This window comes from Falco punctatus (assembly GCF_963210335.1).
Source record: "Falco punctatus genome assembly, chromosome: 6".
Classification (NCBI taxonomy): domain Eukaryota; kingdom Metazoa; phylum Chordata; class Aves; order Falconiformes; family Falconidae; genus Falco; species Falco punctatus.
The window spans coordinates 7160006-7183313 of record NC_137585.1 but is presented as its reverse complement, the minus strand read 5'-3'; the positions used below and the strand labels follow the sequence as shown (position 1 = coordinate 7183313).

Below are 23308 nucleotides of genomic sequence, written 5' to 3'. Positions count from 1 at the left end.
CTGACATGCTGACAGTCCTACCCCTCCTGCCTCAGCCATAAGGCTCTCAAGGAAACACACCTAAGAAAGGCTCCCCCTTCCCTCTTGTTTGCGGTGTTGAGCAGAGGATTTGTCAGGCTACCACCCACACTGAACTCATCAAACTGGCAGCAGATATACAGAGACCACTTCGCCCTCCAGCCCAGCCTTTACTATCAGGTACAAGCCATCTCTCCTAAAAGCACAAGACAAGGAGAGCTTTCCAAGGCTGTCAAAGGTGGGTGTGCCAGGATGGGGAGTGTACAACATTTCTTCCTTAAGGACTCAATTTTGTAATTAGGTCAACATCAATAGAAAGGTTCTCCTGCACGGCAAACACTCAATGAGACTGATGCATCCTGAACAGGTTACCCTGCACCAGTGAGTTATCTTTTCCCTCACTGGACCAGTCTGTGTTGGAAATAGAGAGTAGTATTTCTGAACTGCTCAGCAATTAACGATCCTCAGTGCAAGACACTTGCGCAGAGTTCTGTAAACCTACCCAAAAGCCAACAACTATCAGCTTCTTGAAGACTTGTTTCTTTTTGCATGGTTTGTCCTGTATTTTTTTCCCTCTTCATAACAAAGATGCTCAGAACAACCTGCAGCAGCAGCACTGTGGATTAGCAAGGTAACAAAATACAAAACAAACATTGGCCACACAGGATGCCTCAGAGTGTTTTTATTTAACAAAAATAGCTATTCATAGAAACCAACAATGTCAACATGTTCACAGAATTTCATAGGCATCAGTAACCATGTACAGCTCCAGTCAGGCTCTACAGTCAACCTCATCACAACAGCACAGCATAGGAACCTGAAAAACATCCAGGTGTGGCTTCCATACAATTAATGGGCCTGAAGACAGATGTGGTGTAGCACGCCTCTATTGCAGTTGGCACAGTTTCATTACTTTGGTAGAAAAATCATTGTTATTGCTATAACTCATTTGTGTTTTTTTTTTACTTGCTTTTAAATAACTGGGTTGTTCCCCATCAAAGCTTTGTTCTCTGTATGAAAAACGTGATTAAAATTGAGCTGGTGCTTTTGGTTACTTGACACTAGTGCTGTAAACCCACTCCTTGTGCCTTGCTGCAACTGCCATCAGACCAAAGGACAGGATATGCCCTTTCTATCCTTTTCCCGGCACAGCTCATCAGCTGGCATTTCATAGCTTCAGTTTTTGTTTAAAAACAATCAAACAAAAAACAGTAAAGAAAGGAATATATACATGGGTGGCTTCAAGTTTCCATTTCAGGATAAGGCAGTTAGGTTTACAAGTGTAAGTGCCAGTACAGCTGAGCCCTTCTTTAGGGGGTTGTTTTAAGAGGCAGGCTGCAAGCACAGAGGTGCTCTGGGGAGTGGTCCCCTGAGCAGGCAGCACATCCCAGACACACTGATCCTTCACCTGGCAGCATGGTAAAGGTTGAGACTCACAGAAGCGATAAGAAAGGCTGTACCTGTCCCAGCCAGGAGAGAAACACCTTCCCAGCCCTGATGCTGTGAAGTCTCCATGGCACTAAAAGCAAGCAACGAACCGAAGCTGCTGCTTTGGGGTCTGACGGGAAGCAGCTCTAACCAGCAGAGAGAAGGCATGGAGGGAAGCACACGGCATTGCATCTTCTTCCTTGCCAGTTCTCCTGCACTTAGACTCACCACAACCTGCACAGCAATGGGGACAGTCCCCAGGCTATTTCCACAGTATACTACAGGTATCTGTTGCTGTGCTGGTCATGGTGCCTGAATATCCAGGTGCCCAAGCCCAGGACAACTCTGGGCAACTCCTTCCCAGTACTGAAGCAATTTGGAAAAAAATAAATAAATTTAAAAACCAGCCATAAGGCAAGTCCCAAATTGCTTAGACTGGACAAAATAAAAGAACTGTCCACTCCACACATTCATTGCCCTGTTTAGGTGGAAAGAAGAGGTAGAACTAGTGGACAGAGACCCACCAGAGGCATAAAGGCATGTTAAAATAAGGGGGAAAAACTGACACCAGAAATCAGCATTTTTCAAAGCCTCAGGCAGTCATCCTGGTAACTACCATACCTGAAGGTGTCACCAGAGTCGTGATTCTCCAAGGTCACAAATAGCAGCTTAAAATCCTGCAAAGTCACCTTCCTTCTCAGTGCTATACTAACATCCACCACCCTACTGAAATAGCCCAGCCCCCAGGATTGTGAGGCAGGACTCCGATAATTGCAGGAATTTGCAGTCCTAAAGGACAAAGGCAGATGTGTCCAAGGGTCCCTTGGATTAGTATTTTGTCTACTTAAACTCCCTCTAAAGCTTCCCCTCCAGCTTTACAGTCCCTTGGGCACAGGCCTTCACAGCACAAGTAGCGCTGCCAATAGCCAATTCACCAGCATCACAAGTTGCCCCAGGACACAGTTAGGTTTTTTGGGAAGCACCATGATCAGCTATGGTAAAATTCTGGCAGCAGGGGTGACAGACAGGAATGACAGCAACAGTACAAGCAGCTCAAGGAAGCACATGCATATGCAGAAACCTAAGCGTACTAGTCCCCAAAATGGAGCATCCAGCATCACGGGACAGCCACAGCGAGAGCCACACTGCAGAGCACAAGCCTAAGGCCACCTCCTATCCCAGGCCCGGAGCTCTCCAGAGAGGTCTGTTAGTGTGCCCTCACTTCTGCCCTGCAGCAGCACCTCAGTGACAGAGACAGCAGCAGTTGACTAGACAATCACGAAGCTGCCTTTTCAATGGCAGCCTCCAGATGCACAGCCTTAGACTAAACCATCCCAGGGCTTTCATTCTTTGAGAAAATTTACTGTTCTTTGCTGCATATCCCATATATGCAACAGAAAAACAAAAGGCATTTTAGAAAGAAGGTATTCATTCTTACTTAAGTAAGAGCTAATACATTTACCTTCTAAAATGTAGTATAAATACAGACCAAATACCATTAAGGTGACTGCCTTGGGAAAAAAAGGCAGAGATTAAAAAACAGACCTATATCTTCATATGTAGCCACCAAGAGTCCTCACTTGGTGCACTACTGGCTTTCAGGAGATCTGCTTTGCATCGGCTCTTGTCTTCTATAAGCTCTTGTAATACTGTATATGCCACTGCCCAAGAACACCAGTGAGATGGCCACAAAGTAAGAGGCATAAATCATGAACTGCAGAGAAGGGGAATAAAAATAATAATAAAAAAGAAGCAGTTAAGTTAAATCAAGCAGTTACCAAATTTATAAGAAAATTAATACAAGAGCTCCTTTCCTCTTCTAAAATATCAGGAATCAGTGATCATTCCTCTGTCAAACCCTTGACCCAGAAACAGGTAGCTGAGGAGCTTTACAGCTTGGTTTACTTTCCTCCCTCCCATCAGTAGAGCTAAGAGAGGCTATCATACCTGGGTGAAGATGTCCAGCCCAAGCCCACTGGCATCCACAACAATCAAAGTGAGCAGAGTCTGAAGTGCTAAGGCAATGAAAGTATTGACCCCAAACACCAGGGCATACCGCTCCACGCTGAGATTTGTAGCAATCTGGAACCTGGAAAGAAATGCATGACCAGAAACTTAAAGACAGGGAAAAAGCTGGGAAATGTGTGAATAGGAGGAACAAGCTCTGGACAAGAAGACTATGCAACGTGAAGAGTTACATAGACTGGTCCAGTGTTTTCCACAGTTAAATTACTTTACACTGATAGTTTACTTTTCTAAATAGGATCATTACAGACTAGCATAGAATCTAAAAGAGACCCCGAGACACATGTAAAAAACTTTTTAAAAAAAAGCAACCAAGCCCCAAAGCACCACTCTGGGAGCTCTGTGAGTTTCAGTCTTACTGAAGCAGCTCCCCTGTCTGATGTAGCTAAAGGGTCTTGTCACACAGAGAAGATACAACATGCTCTGATCCCAGAGAGTTGTTGGTAATCTCAAAGTGTCAGCCTACTGCAGTGTGGTCCATAACCTCCCACATCCCTCTAACCAGAGCTCCTTCTGCAGTTACCAGCTTCAGCATCACCCCTCATATTGTACTTGGACTGTCTTGTTGCGATTATGCACATGTGGTTCAACAACTGTGTTTTCCTCCCCAAAATGACAAACAACATTGAAGTTTTCCTCCTTAGAGGTTAGGAGAAGTTGACACTTCAACACAGGCAAAGTGTTGTCCTCTCCTCATCTGTTAACACTTTGCTCCAGCCATGTTTATGAAAAACATTCTCCTGGCAAGCAGCACTGTCTAATATTTGGAAGCAGTCACTTTAGTGTCATAAGACTTTTAAGCTTGAGCAGACTATCAGCCAAATATATCTCTATGTCTCAGTTTCCAACCTGAATCACCACACCACACATAACTTTGCAACAGATTTGTGGCAGGCAAGACTAGATACACAGAAAATACGCCAGCTTTCATACCAGTTGTAACCTTGAGAGCAATTTACATTAAAAGGATACTCACGTTGCTATTGTGATTAGCAGCATGTAGATAATTCTGAAGACAACATAGGATGCATAGCATACCCAGATATTCCGAACAGTGTCCATAATATATACAGCAGCAGCAATAAGAAAGGAGAACAGGGCAAGTGCCACTTCACCCCACATTGCCCAGGATGTTTTTATGTGACCCACAACAAACACTGCAACAGCTCCTGTGAGGGGAATGAAAGCATAACTGTTAGTAATTGGAACTAGAGCAAAGGAGCTGTATAGCCCCCAATAGCCAAACACAACTGAAGTGGAGGATACTCATGTGCACACCTCAGCAGCACTCCTTCCCGACCTCTCCCTCACCTGGAACCCTGCTGTAAACTCCCATTCTCTTTTACAGGAACAGGGAAAAAAAAAAAAGAAAACCAAAAGGTCCAAATGACAGCCCCAGGACTCAGACCTGACCACAGCCACTCAGTCCTCTGTGCCTGACTGTAGCAGTGTTGTTAGTTGGACTACAGAGAAATGCAAACCCCAGTTCTCAAAAGCACTCAGCTAATTATTTTGTGGTGCTTTAGCAGGTGTAGGAGGGAGGAAGACACTACCCACTTTGATACACAGCTGCTACAGCTCTTTCCCAGGAGGCAGAAAAAACTACATCTACTGTCATCTTCATGCTGGCCTGTAAGATTAAGAGCAGGGTCCCGATCCATGTCTACCAGGATGCAGCCTGATTGCAAGCTACAATCAGGCACTGTTGTTTGTGCAAGAGCCATCCTTTACAACCAGAACAGGTTTGTAACTCCTGCTGGATTTTATGAAGCGGGAGTGAGGAGAGACAATGGATCACAAGATGCAAAGTACATGATACTTCATGCAATTCAATGAGCAGACGAAGTGCGTTTCATGCACTATCACACCTGCAACTACTGAGAAGCCCAAATACATATTGCATTACAAGAAAATTCCCATTTGAAGTAGGCCTTGTTCTGCAAACAAGCCAAATAGCAACCAACAGCATAACAATGCTGCTGTACGCAGCAAACAAGAGAGTGTACTGACAAAGGGAGGTTTACTGGAGATCTGAGAAACAGGATTGTTTTCAGCATTTGACCACTGTACGGAAGCGCTACAGTGCAGCATCTAAGCTCTTTGCAGCCTTTAGCTGGCCTGCTGTCTTAGAAATCCTTCAAGCACATGAAGACTCCTTGTGTACCATTGAGAGAGAGAGGGGGGTAAGAGATAGGGTAGAGTTTAACAATTGTAATAGTCTGTTTAGCTGTTTAGGGTAAAAGTTGTAAAATTTAAGCTGTTTGCCAAATCTTACACGGTTTGCTTGGGTACTGTGATAAGGTGTACGGGAGTAAAGGGCTTCGTGACCATATAAGTCCAGCTTTATGACCATATAAGTCCAAAGAAAGATTACAACCTTGCAAGAACAAGCTAAAGCTGGTTCTGCGGTTTGGACAGAGAGCAGGACGTTACTGAGCCTGCGCCAGATGTGGGGGTCACGAGGAAGACTCACCTGCCTTCATCCTCAGGACCCCTGACGACCACCACCAGGGGACACTGAGCAAACTCAGTCGGGAGAGAGATATGGAAATGACTTGCAGAACTAATTTTAATACAAAGCGGGGATAGGTAATGCATATGTATAGGCGTATTACATCATATTATGAATATGTAATGAGTTGTCTTATAAAAACAGAGCAAGTTTTCGTGTTAGGCGCGCACGGTTTTGGCTGGGCTACTCCCCCGTGCTGCCCAGCGCTGAATAAACATACCTACTTTACAATCTTACAGATTGTGGAGTCTGCTTTCCGCACGTCAGTTTTGGCGAGCCAGGCAGGAGGATCTCCACTCGGCTGCGGGACCGACTGAGGAGCGGACGCTCCTAGGCGCGCCCCGAGCGTTTTGCTCGGAGGAGTCTCCGCTGCTGGCTGATCACCGTGGGAGTGGACAACAGCCTCTTGGAGCTGCGGATTTAACGGTATGTTTAACAAAGGGACTTGAGCGTACGCATATTAGGGACTGCTGATAAATCGCGCAGAGACGTCTGGCATGCAGCATAGTGCCCGTTGGTTAGGTACCTATTGGGTTTGGGATTACAATTGGGAAACTCGCTGGCCGATAGAGCGGCCGGTAGCGATCTCGGGGATAGATCGACTGAGTTTGAGGTAACCGCTGTATCCCGTTGTTGGGAGCCAGGATGGACCTGCTAATGACCGGTATATGAGAAGCAGGAGAAGGGTAAGCGGGCCTCTTGTAATTTACAAGATATTTGCAGCTGCTAGAAGGTTGTTAACTGGAGCGATGCTGTGTTAAATTTCTCTGAGTATCGATTTTGGTTACGGCAATAAGGCATTTGGAATAGACTACCGATTTGAATTTGTCAAACCATAGTGTTTGTGTGAAGTGATGTGTGTGTGATTTTCTCTGAGTGCATGGACGTCCGTGAGAGTGGAATTGAGTGAGAATAAGTGAGAGTGTGGCTGATAGGCGTAAAAAGAGAGAATTTAAAAGTCAGTTTGAATCCCTTAAGAGTATATTGAAAATGGGTAACACCCAAGGAGGGATACTGAAAAAGAGTCCTCTGGGTTGTATACTCGCCCATTAGAAGGATATTGTAGGGAAGGGAAGCACAGAAAGTAAAAAGACCCTCATTAAATATTGTAATCAGTGGTGGCCATTGTATAAGTTAGAGGGCGAAGTTAAGTGGCCGTTTAATGGAACATTGGATTATAATACTTTGTTACAGCTTATGCTGTTCTTGAGAAGAGAAGGGAAATGGGATGAAGTATCATATGCAGATATGTTTTTCACTCTGCGAAACCATCCGGAGTGGCAAAGGGACTGTGGGATAATACCCCCACAGGACCCTATGGTACTCGCATTGGAGCGGGAAAATAAGGAGGGTAGAAGTAAATTGAAAAGATGCTGTTCTTCCTGCAGCATTGGGCAAAAGTGTACAAAGGCAGACAAAGTTCACCAAGCCCCAGAACAGGACTTAGATGACTTGTTTAAACCTCCCCACCCCCGGGCACGGGACAAGGATGTGGATTCGGAAGGAGCTTTTAATCCTCCTGATAGCCCTGTATCTTCCCACACTCGGCAGAAGTCTGCCCTGACTACTTTACAAGCACCCCTCCGAGAGGCGGTGGGGCCAGATGGTGGAACAATGCTAATTAAAGTGCCTTTCTCCACTGCTGATTTGGGAGAGTGGAGAAAGATTGCAAAGGATTATAGAAGTGACCCGATAAGTGTAGCCAGGCATTTCCAATTTATCGTAAAACAACACAATCCCGATTGGAATGATATACAATTATTACTGGAATATTTGACTGAAACTGAAAAACAGCTAGTTCTAAAAACAGCAGGAAATTTGGCCGAAGATCATTATAAAATTATAGGAGAGGATATTAAGGAACATTTCCCCCTCCAAGACCCAAAGTGGGATGCTAATAGATCGGCACATATGCAAAGATTACAGGAATATCAGGAATGGGTTTCGAAGGGAATGGAGAGAGCAATTCCCAAAACTATAAACTGGTCAGCTTTATATGCAGTTAAGCAAACTCCTTCTGAGTCCCCGTCTGAGTTCCTGGATCGGCTGAGGGATGTGATGCGTCGTAACACGCCGCTGGACCCTGGGTCTGAGGTAGGGATCCAGCAATTAGTTTCTTTATTCCTGGGTCAATCTGCAGGGGACATAAGGCGAAAACTTCAAAGGCTGCGTTCTACAGAAGGTAGAAACTTAGAGATATTGTTGGATGAAGTGTGGAGGGTGTTTAGTAATAGAGAAGAAGAATATCGGCGGGGACAAAGGAAATTGATAGCTGCCATTCAAGAAAAAGGGGAACGGAGAGGTGGCAGGCGAGATTCGTCTCGACTGGAAAGGGATCAGTGTGCTATGTGCAGGGGCTTTGGTCATTGGAAAAGGGAATGTCCTAGAAACAAGGAAGGGGGTCGTAAAACCTCGGTGAACGTGAAGATAGCCAAGGTAATAGAAGACTGACGGGGACCTGGGGAATCTACCCTAGCGGATCCACTGGTTACAATTAAGCTAGGGGAAAAGCAGCAGCAAGTGGAGTTTTTGATAGATACAGGAGCGACATATTCGGTTTTAAATCAAGCCTTAATACCTTTAGGAGATGATTACGTTGTAGTACAGGGAGCAACTGGCCAAAGTGAAAAGGCGTATTTTTGCAAACCTTTAAAGTATAAATTGGGAAAGCAATGGGGTATCCACAAGTTCTTATATATGCCCAACTCTCCAAAGGCACTTTTGGGGAGAGATTTGTTGGAACAATTAGAAGCAAAGATCACGTTTGAAAAAGGGAAAATTACTTTGGAGGTAAAGGATCAACAATATACACAGGCATTAAGTCTAGTCCTAACTAGTCTCCCCTCAGAAGGGAAAATCGATGAGGAAATTCTGAACCAAGTGTATCCAGGAGTCTGGGCTACTGATGTGCCTGGAAGAGCGAAAAATGCTCCACCTGTTGAAGTTAAGATAAAGGAAGGTCAACGACCGGTAAGAATTAAACAATATCCTCTAAAGAAAGAGGACAGGGAAGGAATCCGGCCAGTGATAGAAAAATTTTTGCAGCTAGGACTATTAAAGGAATGTGAGTCTGAATTCAATACTCCTATATTACCTATTCAGAAGTCCGATGGGTCATATAGGGTGGTTCAAGACTTGCGTGCAGTGAACAGGATTACTGAGGATCTCTACCCAGTCGTGGCAAACCCATATACCCTACTGACTGTATTGGCACCTGAATTAATCTGGTTTACTGTTCTAGATTTAAAGGATGCTTTCTTTTGCCTCCCTCTCCACGAAGCCAGTCAAAAGTTGTTTGCATTCGAGTGGGAAAATCCTAAAAGTGGTCAAAGGACGCAGCTCACTTGGACGGTGTTGCCGCAAGGGTTTAAGAATAGTCCTACCATTTTCGGCAATCAGCTTGTGAAAGACCTGGAATCCTGGGAAGCCCCGTCCGAGAAAGGAAAATTGTTACAGTATGTGGATGACATTCTGATCGCTACCAACACAGAGGAAGATTGCATGGCATGGACGGTGAGTCTGTTAAATTTCTTAGGGCTTCAAGGATACAGGGTGTCTAGGAAGAAGGCTCAGGTAATGCAGCGTAAAGTGAATTATTTGGGCTATGAAATCAGTGCGGGACAGAGAACTTCGGGGCAGGCCCGCAAAGAAGTGATATGCCAAACTAAAAAAAACCCAGACGGTAAAGGAATTGCGAACCTTTCTGGGAATGACAGGGTGGTGTCGATTGTGGATCTACAATTATGGACTGCTTGTTAAACCATTATATGCGCTGACAGCGACTGAGCAGAAACACCTCGAATGGAATAAAGAGGCCGAACAAGCTTTCGAACAACTAAAGAAGGCTCTGATGTCAGCCCCGGCCTTAGGACTCCCAGATGTGGGTAAGCCGTTTCTCCTTTTCTCTCACGAGAAACAGGGCATTGCCCTAAGAATATTGGCACAGGAGCTAGGTCCGTATCATCGGGCAGTTGGCTACCTCTCTAAACAGTTAGATGCAACTGCAAAGGGCTGGCCTGGATGCCTAAGGGCAGTCGCGGCTGTGATACTAAATATACAGGAAGCCCGAAAATTCACCCTGGGCCAGAAAATGACTGTTTTTGTGTCCCATGCAGTGTCGGCAGTATTGGAAGCAAAGGGTGGACACTGGCTATGTCCACAAAGATTCCTGCGATATCAAGCTGTAATAGTGGAACAAGATGATGTGGAAATCGTGGTTACTAACATTGTCAACCCAGCTTCTTTTCTCAGCGGAAACACAGGAGAGCCAGTGCATCATGACTGCCTAGAAACTATTGAAGCGACATACGCAAGTCGCCCAGACTTAAAGGATAGCCCCATAAAAAACGGAGAAAACTGGTTCACAGATGGGAGCAGCTATGTCCTGAATGGCAATCGACACGCTGGATACACCATCACCACCAGTCAAGAGGTAATAGAGTCAGGACCTTTGCCCATGAACACCTCCGCACAAAAGGCAGAAATAATTGCCCTAACTCGAGCTCTGGAGTTGGCTCAGGGCAAAACTGTAAACATTTACACAGACTCAAAATATGCTTTTGGAGTTGTACACGCACATGGAGCAATTTGGAAAGAAAGAGGTTTATTGAACTCCCAAGGGAAAAATATCAAACATGCAGAAGAAATTCTGAAGTTACTAGAAGCTGTTCAACTCCCTGAGAAAGTGGCAATTATGCATATTAAGGCACACCAGAAACTGAGCTCAGATTTGGAAAAAAGGAATGAACTGGCGGACAGAGAGGCAAAACAAGTGGCCAAAACAAAAATAAAAGTAGCAGGGGCTTTAATCCCCGATAGGCATATTTCCCTACAAGATAAACCAAAATACACTAGGGAAGATCAGAAACTTATTTCAGACTTAGAAAGATCATATAATAAAGAGGGATGGGCTTATACCCCACAGAGAAAGTTAATTGTCCCCTCATATTTACTGTGGCATTTAATACGGGAAGAACATAGGAAGAGACATTGGGGAATGGAGGCTCTGTATAAGCATCTGATAAAAGATATTGTGGCTAGAAACTTATATACCACAGTGAGACAGGTAACTCAACAGTGTGACCTTTGCCTCCAGACTAATCCAAAGAATACTCCCAAACTAGAAATGGGCCAGATTGGAAAGGGTAATAGACCTGGACAACAATGGCAAGTTGATTTCACAGAACTTCCAAGAAAAGGGGGGTACCGATATTTGCTGGTATTAACTGATACCTTTTCAGGTTGGCCAGAAGCGTTCCCAACCAGAACTGCCAAGGCTCGGGAGGTAACTAAAATACTAATACAAGAAATAATACCGCGTTTTGGGGTTCCGGCAACCATATCCTCTGACAGAGGACCACACTTTGTTTCAAAATTAGTGCAACAAACCAGCCACCATTTAGGTATAGATTGGCAACTTCACACCCCATATCGCCCTCAGTCGAGTGGCCAAGTGGAGAAAATGAACCATTTAATCAAACAGCAAATTGTAAAATTGGGACAAGAAGCAAACTTGCCATGGCCTCAGTCTCTCCCTTTAGCCCTTTTGCGTATACGAACAAGACCAAGGGCGAGAGAAGGACTGAGCCCTTTTGAAATTCTGTATGGACGCCCCTATGGAATACAAAAGGGGACATCAATGCAAATTGGGGACGAAATTATGACCTCCTATATGGTGGCATTGAGCAAACAGCTCAATAAAATTGGAAAACATGTAATTGGGACCTGAGGAAGGGGTCTGGATGGGCCTGTACATGATATTCAACCTGGAGATTATGTATATGTAAAGTCTCTTGCAGAAAAAACCTTGAAACCACAGTGGGAAGGACCATACCAAGTACTCCTCACCTCCTTCACAGCAATCAAAATTAAAGAACAGAATGCCTGGATTCATCATACCCGTGTGAAGAAGTCGCCACAAAAGCTTTGGACATCAGAAATTCAAGGGCCATTAAAGCTCAAGCTAAAAAGATAGGATGTGGGTTAAATTTAACATGATTCTGATAATTTTACAGGTGATAGACACAGCGGCCTGGCGAGAGAACTGGTATGTACAGGCGATTCAAAACATCACCAAAATTTTAAATAAAACAGATTGTTGGATCTGTACCCAAATACCAAGGCATGCTGGTTATGAGATACCGTTAATAGGCATCCCACTGCCAGTTTCCCTAATGAACTGCCAAGATGGCTCCTTTTGGGGAAATACAACCTGGAGCACAGACCCTCAGGTTAAGTGGAGACGGGGACTAAAAATAACTGTTGAAGAGACCAGCATATTAGGGGATAACTGCCTGGTAAGTTCGGGAAAAGGGCTGTTTATGGGAGAACACCTAAATTGTAACAGAAGTCGTACATTAAATATGACAGGTAGAGATTTGGGATTTTTGAAATTGAACTATACCGGTCTCCCGACCCCACAAGGGACAGGGTGGTATTGGTTGTGTGGCACAACGGCTCATAAAGTCTTGCCCATAGGATGGCGAGGAGCATGCACTCTGGGAGGTCTGGTCCCCAATATTACTATCATTGACGGGTTAACGCGACCCCCCATAAGAAAAAAACGAAACGTTGTAAATAACCCCCTCATAAACAGACCAACGAGTTTCCACAGTTTTGCGCGATGGTTCATTCCGTTTTTAGGGGTTAGTAAGATGGAAAAGGCAATAATAAACATCTCAGCTGTAATAGAAACAGTGGAAAATAGAACAGTTGATGCCCTCCTGGCACTCCAGGAGGAAGTTACTGACTTATCGAAAATAGTATCACAGAATCGTATGGCCTTAGATTTGCTATTAGCCTTTCAAGGAGGGGTATGCACTGTGATCAATGTAGATTGCTGCATGTATGCAGATCAGAGCGGGCGAATCACCGAGGACCTCCAAGAAATAAGGAAACAAGTAAATATTCTACATAAAGTGACACAAGACAACACTTCTTGGAGTTTTTTTGAATTATGGGAGAAATTGACATCCTGGTTGCCCAATCTAACATGGTTAAAACAATTATTTGTAATGATCATTGTAATTGTCTTTCTATTTTTAATTATTAGTATAACTGTCCGTTGTGGATTTTGGTGTTTTAAGGGAACTGGAAATTCCTATAGCGAATGGAAGAGAAATCAACTGCGACAAAAATTAGAATCTAATCAATACTTTGAGTCTGAGTAAAAGAATTTACTAATTTCTTTGAAAAGGGGGGACAGAGAGAGAGGGGGGTAAGAGATAGGGTAGAGTTTAACAATTGTAATAGTCTGTTTAGCTGTTTAGGGTAAAAGTTGTAAAATTTAAGCTGTTTGCCAAATCTTACACGGTTTGCTTGGGTACTGTGATAAGGTGTACGGGAGTAAAGGGCTTCGTGACCATATAAGTCCAGCTTTATGACCATATAAGTCCAAAGAAAGATTACAACCTTGCAAGAACAAGCCAAAGCTGGTTCTGCGGTTTGGACAGAGAGCAGGACGTTACTGAGCCTGCGCCAGATGTGGGGGTCACGAGGAAGACTCACCTGCCTTCATCCTCAGGACCCCTGACGACCACCACCAGGGGACACTGCGCAAACTCAGTCGGGAGAGAGATATGGAAATGACTTGCAGAACTAATTTTAATACAAAGCGGGGATAGGTAATGCATATGTATAGGCGTATTACATCATATTATGAATATGTAATGAGTTGTCTTATAAAAACAGAGCAAGTTTTCGTGTTAGGCGCGCACAGTTTTGGCGGGACTACTCCCCCGTGCTGCCCAGCGCTGAATAAACATACCTACTTTACAATCTTACAGATTGTGGAGTCTGCTTTCCGCACGTCACCATCAGTGTGTACAAGCTTGCGACCCTGTCAGACCCTTGCATCAACCTTGCAGGCTAGTGAAGAAGGTAGCTATGCCAAGGGAAAGGAATTTATTTCCCCCCCCACTAAACTCTTCTTTCTAATGCCTGCTGTGACACCACCCAACTGACATTCTGCTCTTTGAAAGCCTGGCTCCCACAGTAGCAAAACCCTGAGATGCAAAAAGCAGCCAAATCCTAGAGCCTTCTCTCTACTGTCTCAGCAATTCTGAAACATGGGAACAGACAGGACTCTCTGGGGATCTCATAGCAACTCATGAGTTTGTACTCCCCCTGTGTCTCAAGGTTATATCAGCCTGACACCCAATTATGACAAGATATACAATCCATGTCCTGCAATTAGACACCTACACTGATCCAGTGGTTTCACAACCCAGCCTGATAAAGGATTGCCACATTCCCAAGAAAGTGCAGGGATGCAGCTCAGCAGTCAGTTGACCTCACTAGAAGGAACAGTATTTATCCTGCCCAGGACAGGCAGCTGACAGTCACGAGTCACAACAGTCAACTTACTCTTCCGCAGGACAGCACAGGTACACGCAGGGATGGCAAGAGCATCTTACACAAAGGTTGCCAAACATTGCTTGTAACTGAGCACAAAATGACCAAGAGCCAGGAAAATGGCAAATCAGATCTGGGATGCTGTGCTGGTTTTCACTGGGGCAGAGCTAATTTTTCTTCATAGTAGCTAGTACAGGGCTGTGGTTTGGATTTGAGCTGGAAACAGGGTCGGTAACACTGGCATATTTCAGTTACTGCTGAGCCGTGCTTACACAGAGTCTTTCTGCTTCCCACCCACCCCAGCAGCGAGCAGGCTGGGGGGGCACTAGAAGCTGGGAGGGGACACAGCTGGGACAGCTGACCCCAACTGCCCAAAGGGATCTCCCACACCATACGAGGCTCAGCATATGAAGCTGGGGGAAGAAGGAATGATGGCACTTGTCTTCCCAATAATTGTTGCACATGATGCAGCCCTGCTTTCCTGGAGATGGCTGAGCACCTGCCTGCTGATGGGAAGCAGTGAATGAATTCCTCATTTTGCTTTGTTGCGTGCCTAACTTTTGCTTTACCTATTAAACTGTCTTTATCTCAACCCATGAGTTTTCTTACTTTTACTCTTCTGATTCTCTCCCCCACTCCACCGGGGGGGGGGAGCAAGCAAGCAGCTGGGTGGTGTTTAGTTTCCAGCTGGAGTTAAACCACAACAGTCCTTTTTGGCACCCAGCATGGGGCTCAAAGGGTTCAAGATAACAACCAATTTGACTGGAATATGCTAGACTGAGTTTATAGTTGTTATTGCTGTTTAGCTATTAATCACCAGGCTCCTGTGCTTGCATGGGGCTCGCTTGCCTTAGTGTATATTAGAGTCTAGTGCTCATTAGTGACTGCTCGTTGCATTTGCTGCCCGCTGTACTGCCGCACTGCTTATCATCTCCCTGTGCTGTGCCCGGGAACATTCTGATAACAGCCACGGTGACGCGCCGGGGCTGGCGGATGGCCAGGGCATGGCTGCTGCTTCTGTGCTGCTGTACTGGTCAGGCTGGAACTCCAGTGTGAACTCCAGTCAAAGGGACTGTGACCTGTGGATGAGCCCACGCAGGAGCAGGACACCCCAAAGCGTCCGTGGCCGTGAATAAGCCCAGGCCAGAGCAGGTACAGCTCAAAGTGTCTGTGGCCACGGTTATGTTTGTGCCGCAGCAGGTACAGCTCTGAAGGCATTGTGCCCCATGGAAAAGGCCACACTGGAACAAGTGTGCCACAAAGCAACTGTGGCTGTGGATAAGTCTATACCATAGCAGGTATACCCTTGAAGAGATTATGGCTTGCAGGTAAGGCTCCACTTGGAGCATGTACAACCCTAAGGGACTGATCTGGGATGCACCAGAAAAGGTATTTCTAGTAAAGGGAGAAGAGTGAACAGTACATTCTTCTACAAGTCTGAGGCCCCAGTGAATAAAGCTCAGTGCAGCTTCAGTCATCCACCTTTAAAAAAGGATTGCAACTCAAACTAGGTTTTATGCAAAGAGAGGCTAGTAAAATGACAAAGTGAACAAAGAGCTTAACTTTACCAAAGAACTAGAAAAAAACTTGGCTTCTTTGGCCCAGAGCAAAGATGTTTTGCTAAACTACAACCTTGGCATGACATCGGAGATAAATAAACCTCTCATTTATAAATTCAAACTGGAAATCAGAAATTAAAGCATTTGCACTAGCACCTAGGAAGTCAGGTCACTGGATGCTCATCCTTAACAGGTCCCTTTCATTCCTGTTATACACTTCAAGCTTTTAGTTGAGATTATTACTTCACTGAATTTCACTTATTCCAAGCAATGAATCTGTGTCAGCCAGAAGGATTTTTTGGTTCTGTCTTTCAAGCAGTTCAGGGACAGAGGCTAATTTAATTTGCTTTCAGAAAACATCACCCAAAATGATTCAACCATTTATAAAAATGATAGAGGAAAAAAATGAAAAAGGGAAACTAAAAAAATTCAGTTTTACATAAGTTTAGTGTCAAACATCTTTTCTCCAAGTAGGTCCATTGTTCACAGGCCTTTAAAAATATATATAAAAAAAGAACCTTGATATCAAAGATGTTCATAATATTTGAAGAACACTTTTCTGGGAGTATTTCCGTTTGGCCACACTATGGGTCTTCTTTCCCTTGGTAGCAATTTTCTCTTTCCTGGGACTAAGGCAGGATGGTAGAGGAAACCAAATTGAACAAGAAATATGAGCCACAGCAGCATGCTAGAGTGGAGGAGCAGTGTATGACAAATTATTTCATAGCGAAAGCCTTCAGAACCAAGTTGCCAAGTTTCAAACCCAGCTAACAATAGGTGGTAGACCAGCTGTTAGAACTACAAAACAGCCACAGCTTCCCACTGAACTCCAACAGGGGGCTGGTGAGCATGCCCAAGAAAGTACTAGGCCTTCCTTGTTTGTGTACACGGGTTTCTTTTGTGCCCAAGTGATGTACACAGCAGATGGTGGAATGACAACGCCATCAAAGAAAGGGAACATACTGCAGCAACGCCTAGAAAGCCTCTGTAAGGGTATGTTAGCTATATTAAAAGGTATTGTCCTAGTTCTGGTAATTAGTATTAAACAACAAACAAATGTTTGTGTTGACCGACCTACCTGTCCCTTTCAAGTCAAGCACCTTCTTTCACCTTAATAGCTTTTCTGCCTAACAGCGCTGAAATGACTGTATGTGGCTCACTACATGCTGCGTGTGTACAGGAACCCTTCATATGTTCCCTACGATCTCTGCCAGAGAAAAAAAGCAAGAAACCCACAGAACCCTTAGCCTGACTTTGAGTGGTTAAAACAAGCATAACTCCACTGACATAGTGACAGCCAAGGACACAGAGTCAGCCACATGCCTGGAACCTTCTGCCAAATTTTTCATAATGAAGCTTGACTTGGGAGGCTCCTTTAAACACGTATGTACTGGATTACCAGAATTAGGGCTGTGTGTAGCAACTAACTCAACACTGAGCACCATACCTGTGCATGTCACGGAAGAGTCACCCTGAATGCCATGATTGTGTCTCCTGCATGCCTGGGGGTACACAAGACACTTCCAAACCATGCTCTGGTGACTTTGGGGGACGCTAGGCGTTTCTCACAGCAGACCAGGAGCTATGCCAGAAGCTTACCTAGCAGTGTCGAGGCTGCCTCCACAGCACCATTGTAGATCTCTGTGCTATGAGAAGGCAGCACCATCTCCCACAGGCCCTGAGCATAGTTGATGACCTGGAAGTAGCCGCAGGTGGACAGTGCCCACCACACTGACCAGCAGAACATGGTCTGGGAGGAGTAGCACTGGAGGAAGTCCCGCCAGAGATCTTTCAGCACCTTTATGATGTCTACTTTCTGCTCCTGCAGAGACTGGAGAAGGAAGAGGAAAGTAATGTTAAGGCTTTGTTTATAAATAGTTCACACTGCTCCAAAAAATCAGCCCTTTCGAGTGGTCTGATCACTGGTGAGTGACAGTACCACTCTCGGACACAAACCTCCACAGAGTAATGAAAAAAATCTTCTCCATCCCACAGTCTCAGCGGCTGGTCTCTGCCCAAACCAGGGCTGTCCCTTTACATGCAGAGGAAGGGTTCAGTCCCAGGCACCCACCTCTGGCTCTCTCAAGCAGAGAGCAGTAACCACTAGATGTTATAAGTACTGTGTGAGCAACTGAAGGGTACCAGAGAGAAGCGACACAGAACAGAACACAATACCCACTGTGACAAGGCAGGATCAGAAGCCGGTCCCTCAAATCACACAGGCAAAAAAGCATCACTGCCACTTTTAAGTTCTGATCCAAACAACCAAATTTGCTAGGGCAGTGAACGTGAAAGCCACCAGATTAGTATAGTCCCCACAAATAAGTCAATTTTCTTTAGTACTAGCATTCAGGGATTATAAATATTCAAAGCAGCAATCTCATTACACCACACACTATGCCTGCTAATGTTCACCAAGGCTCTGAGAAGATGAGATGTTGCCTGCAGATCTTAAGAGAAACAGAAGCTACTTCCACCAGACGCTGCTATTGTATATACAGGAGCTGTCATTTGCAAGTGCTCTGAAGAGTGGCATGAGATAAAAATGAAGCTTTCCCCTCCAAATCTTTCTAGAAAGAGCATGAAAGGGGCAGACGCATGAAGTGGTGTAAAAAAAAAAAAAAAAAAAAAAAAAAAAAAAAAAAAAAAAGTTAATCAGTTCCAGCAACAGGGCATGACAACAAATGGAAGTTTTTACGTACAGGCTGTTACAGTCCTGTTCCTAACCACTTTATGCCAACAGCAGCAGAGGAAACAAGCATGTCTTTACTTTGTAGACAGAGCTACTGATTACATTTGCTGCATGCAAACACACACAGTCTTTCTAGACAGACAATACCCTTCTTGAGTAAGTCAGAGCAGCAGTTACTTCATGTGAGACCGGGCAGAGCCCCCAAGGCCCACCCAGCATCTCTAGCCCCTGTGAACTTGGATCCCCTGCTGGGTAACATACAGCAGCACTGTCACTGAAGTGAGGTACAAGATATTTTGGAGCAGTTTCTGGACAGCAGCAGCAACTTTGGGCTGTTGGCAGTACGCCCTTTCCCTGGGAGAATCATGCAGTGCATGCCTGGGAAAGACTATTCTCCATGCTCAATAAAACTCATTTTAAGGTGTTTCTACTAAAACCCCCTAAAGACCACAGCCTAACTCTGTCCTGAACACCCTTTTTTTCCACCCCTCAAAGTCTCACTGATTTCTAAGCGTCATTATTAAACACCACACAGTCCTGCTGGTGCTTTGCCAAAACGCTTGCTCTACATGTGATTGCAATTCCTCCTAAGCTCAAGAGAACTGCCTGGGAAGAGGTATGCTCGTGGCAACGAGAGCTTGGCAACATAACTCCCACACAGAAGGTTTCACACAGAGCTCAAGTTTAGGCACAGGAAAACTAGGGAAGGGAACAGTTACATACACTGCAAAAACTGATTTGGAACATTTAACCCAAGCATGTGCTTGATAAGCAAGAATGGCCCATCTGCCCTCCCAGCACCTGGCAGTGCTTCCTCCGTACCTCCTGTACGGCGTTTTGTTGATGCTCCTGCAATGTGGTTGCCATTACCTTAGTAAGACGGACTACCCCCACACACCAGTGCTTAACAGCTTTTATCATCTGATAAAACTAAACTCTGGAGAGTTATGCAAGTGTACTTGCTCCTTTTTTAAAGCTGTCGCCATTAGTTTGTAACCACCCTTGCTCTCGCAGGATGGGAGTAAGATGAACAAGAGGGAAGGTAAGTTATAGTAATACTGTAGTCTGTGCAATAATGACTTTGTCTTGTTTAACAAAACCCTTCAGCATGCAAGTATAGCATGCATAAAAATACTTTTGCTCACACAAGATCGTGCTGGATGGGGCAGGATTAAGTCCCTGGAATGTTAATACCTTTAATTCCCAGCTGTAGCTAGAAGCAGCTGAAAGTGGCCCTGGATGCTGCCTCTACTTGCTAAGTGAAATACCCATTAGCTGACTAAACCAACAGCCATGCTTACCTTTTGGCTCGTTCTCAGAAAGAGCACAACCTCCTCCTGACCGAGGAGAAAGGCTGAGCTCTTCCCCAGGGCTTCAAATCCCCCTGCCATGACAGGCTCTCCATATGCATGCTTTACCTGGAGCAGCAGCACAGCAGAAACTCACCTGGCAGGCAACTACACACACGCATCAGGCCTCAAAACTAGAGGCTGCTTGCTCGCCACCTCACGGGACTCAGCACATCCTGCCACCAGACAAAGGCACCTGCACGCCTGTTTCCATAGAAGTGACTTTGTCAGAGGTTACACAGCCCACAGAAGCCACCAGTCAGGGTACGACCTTGGTGCTCTCAGAGCTGGATTAAGCTGTTATTACACACAGGTACTTCCTGCAATTTACTTCTATTTCTGCCTATCTGTAACTAATCAATATCAGCCTGTAAGTGCTCTGAAGGACTACTGCAGTTTCCTTGATTGATCGGTTTCCTTCCAGGATCATAAGATAAAACACAGTTACTACATTGCTTATTACTGCACAGCTTACACAACAGTTGAAGTAACAAGTATTTTCAAAACGCAAGTGCAGGAAGAACTACCTCTTTTCTGTAAGTCACAGAGTGCATCCAGAAGCACACACAGAATTTGGACAGACACAATTTTTAGTGCTCGAGAGATGTCCCTCGCTTTGTACCACTGAACAGCAATTTGATGCCCAGAGAACTTTAATCACTGCCTTGCAAGACACATGGAATAACTTCGGAGAAACTAAGGAGCAGCTTACCACGCTCCATCAGCAAAAGGAAGCCAGGAATAAATTTTCCTGTGCTGTGAATAAGGAAGTGGGATAAGCAAAGGGATACTATTTGCCATTGAACAGTACATCTCCACCGCTGCGTAGGTATTATGCATGCATGACGACATCAGTATTGCATCTTCCCCTGCTGTAAACCCAGGGCACAACTCACCTGTTTCTCTGCTGAATGACCCTCCCTGTTCAAGGGAACTTTTGTCTCATCCTCCCAGCCAGGTGCCCTCTGCACATCAGGATGATCTTGGACAGCCGATCCATTTTTACAGTCCATGACCTTCATTTCCCAACCGAGCTGCTGACTTGGGACATGGTGGAAGAAAAGGCTTTTCTGTGGCATCGGCAGAAACCACGCTGTACCAAAGGCAATGGATATGCTGGTTAAGGAAATAACATTCAGGCTGAAGAGGGACCATCCTGCCACTGACACAAGGACCTGCCCGGACAATGAGCCCACCGTATAGCCCACCAGGGTGGCACTCCGGCAGTAGCTGGTGACCTTCTGGTACAGATTGACATCGACGACGCTGTAGATGTAGGAGTAATAGGCAATGTCGGTGGCAGTCCCCATCCCGTAGAAAAACTCGAGGAACTGGATGGGCCGCAGCCCCTCGGCGTACAGCAGCATGAACCAGGTGACGATGAGGCTCAGGCCCTGCAGCAGGACCACGGGCTTGTACCGCAGGTAGTCGGTGGCCAGGAACACCGGGAACAGCAGCGCCAGGTAGGAGTACGTCCACACCGGGTAAATCTCATTGAACACCTGGGAAGGGGAGGAAAAGACGGCGGTAACCCCCAGCACCCGCGCACCGCGAGCAAAGCGCGGACACAGGCACCCAGGCGGGGCCGGGGGGGGCGGGGGCCGGGCCGCGGTACCTGGCTCTCGGTGAGGTTTTTGGGCGGCCCCAGCAGGTACCGGGTGAGGAAGGGCTCCGAGGGCCGCACGCTGCAGAAGAAGCCGTAGGCGCACAGCAGCGCCGTAGGCAGCGCCCAGCAGCACCCGCCGCCGCCGCTGCCGGCCCGGGCAGAGCGCCGCGCCAGCCGGTCCCCACGCGGCCCCGCCATGCCAGGCAGGGGCCGGCCCTGAGCGCAGCGGCAGCCGCGGGCACGGCCCGCGTCACCTCGCGCCGCCGCCTCCCCCCAAAGGCACCGCTGCGCTTAAACGCCATTCGCCGGCGGGCGGGAGGCGGGGCTCTGTGCCGCTTTCTGACTGGGCGCCACCCCCTCGCTCGGCGAGGCCGGCCAATGGGGAGCTACGGGGCGGGAGAGGGGCCCACGTGCGCGGAGGGCGGGGCCGTGGCCCGCGCGCCCCCCGCCGCCCCGGCGGTGCCGCGGGCCTGTGAGGGGAGCCGGCGGCGGGGGCACCGGGAGGCCTCGGGGGAAGGGGCGGCGTGTTCGGCGGGTTGCGACAGGCGTTCAGCGGGGCCGCGGAGAGCGGGGCTGGCACCGCGCGTGTGGGCGCAGGAGGAGGCGGGCAGCTGGCCGAGCCCCGGGCACTGCTGAGCCCCCCGCGGGTCAGTCTCCCCGCAGAGCCCCTCATCGCCCGGTTCCCCGAGGCAGGGACGAGCCTTTCCTGGCATCCGTCTCACGGAGGAGACCCCTGCCCGCTGTGCTGTGCGGGTCACTCCTCCCCAGCCCAACGGCCTGCCGCTCCGCCGCTTCTTCCCTGCAGCCGGGTGAGAGCTGGATCCGCTCCTGGCCTTTGAGACAAGCTTCACCGTGTCGTCCAGCCAGAAGAAATATTAGACAAGAGGGGAAAATAAAACTGTTACATTCAGAATAATTACCTACGGCGTCATTACATTCAGAATAATTACCTACGGCTTCGCCCAGGACTACTATTCTTAAAGCTCTGGCAATCCTCCTCTAAGCTATTTGCTGTTCTGCTACTCGGTCTATCCCACATTGCCTTTCCATGGACCTGCTTTGCCTCTCCCTGCGCCCTGCTCCCTCGATTCCACTGCCAGGGCTTCCTACGCCGTCCCTACCCTTGCGTCTCCAGACTGGCTGATGCCATTGAAGGTTCATACCGGGGGTCAGCCCCCCCCCGTGCGATGGTCCGTCCTGCCTCCTAGCTGGGGTCGCTGCTCCAGGCAGTAAAACGAAACCCTCCGAAGGCATCTGGCTATACACAGTTGGCCGGGTGTAGTGAAAATTATTAAATTGATTACTGCTTATGAAAAAGTCTTTGCCTTTAAGTAGGAATTGTTTAACTTAGACGGGGAGCTCAGGGAGCTCAAGGGCAACATTAATGAACAGCTGGTGTTGGTCCTGAGCCCCCTGAACAGGCAGGCTGTGAGCAGGACCATCAGACAATAAATATTGTGTGCAGCTGTGTCATGACGGTAACTCCACCACGCTCGGGCATCTGGCCAACATCCCTGGCCTGTGTGGAGCTTATGGATTATGAGATAATGCATGCCAAAGTTGACATACACTAGGTATGTAAACTATTTTTGTTTTTCACTGAGTATAAAGGCAGGCAAGCTCTGGGCTTGGCCAGAAGCCTCACCTACGGGTGGATGCACTGCGTAGGAATTTTCCGAGTTACTGAGAGACTCCTGCTGCTGGCTGCAACGGGGCTTCCCAGCCCAGGTGTGGGCCTGGATGATGTTAAGGTGGTAATTGGTAATG

General features: G+C 46.7%; 1 protein-coding gene across 1 annotated transcript; it reads right to left on the bottom strand.

The window, feature by feature from the left end:
• Positions 1–685: 685 nt before the first annotated feature.
• On the bottom strand, positions 686–21756 carry SLC19A2 (solute carrier family 19 member 2). The gene is made up of 6 exons (XM_080393632.1): positions 21551–21756; positions 20832–21437; positions 17494–17725; positions 4448–4640; positions 3394–3535; positions 686–3160 (listed from the first exon to the last, which is right to left on the bottom strand). Exons 1-6 carry the CDS (start codon positions 21737–21739, stop codon positions 3035–3037), a joined length of 1488 nt encoding a protein of 495 aa, XP_080249758.1. The 5' UTR covers positions 21740–21756; the 3' UTR covers positions 686–3034.
• Between the last annotated feature and the right edge of the window lie 1552 nt (positions 21757–23308).

Bases quoted from the DNA above. Each gene is read 5' to 3' on its own strand.
- SLC19A2 (XM_080393632.1), bottom strand. From the start codon at position 21,739: ATGGCGGGGCCGCGTGGGGACCGGCTGGCGCGGCGCTCTGCCCGGGCC. The intron at 21,438-21,550 runs GTACCGCGGCCC...TCCCCTTCCCAG, and splicing joins AAAACCTCACCGAGAGCCAG to GTGTTCAATGAGATTTACCC. The intron at 17,726-20,831 runs GTGAGTTGTGCC...TTCCTTCTCCAG, and splicing joins GTCATTCAGCAGAGAAACAG to TCTCTGCAGGAGCAGAAAGT.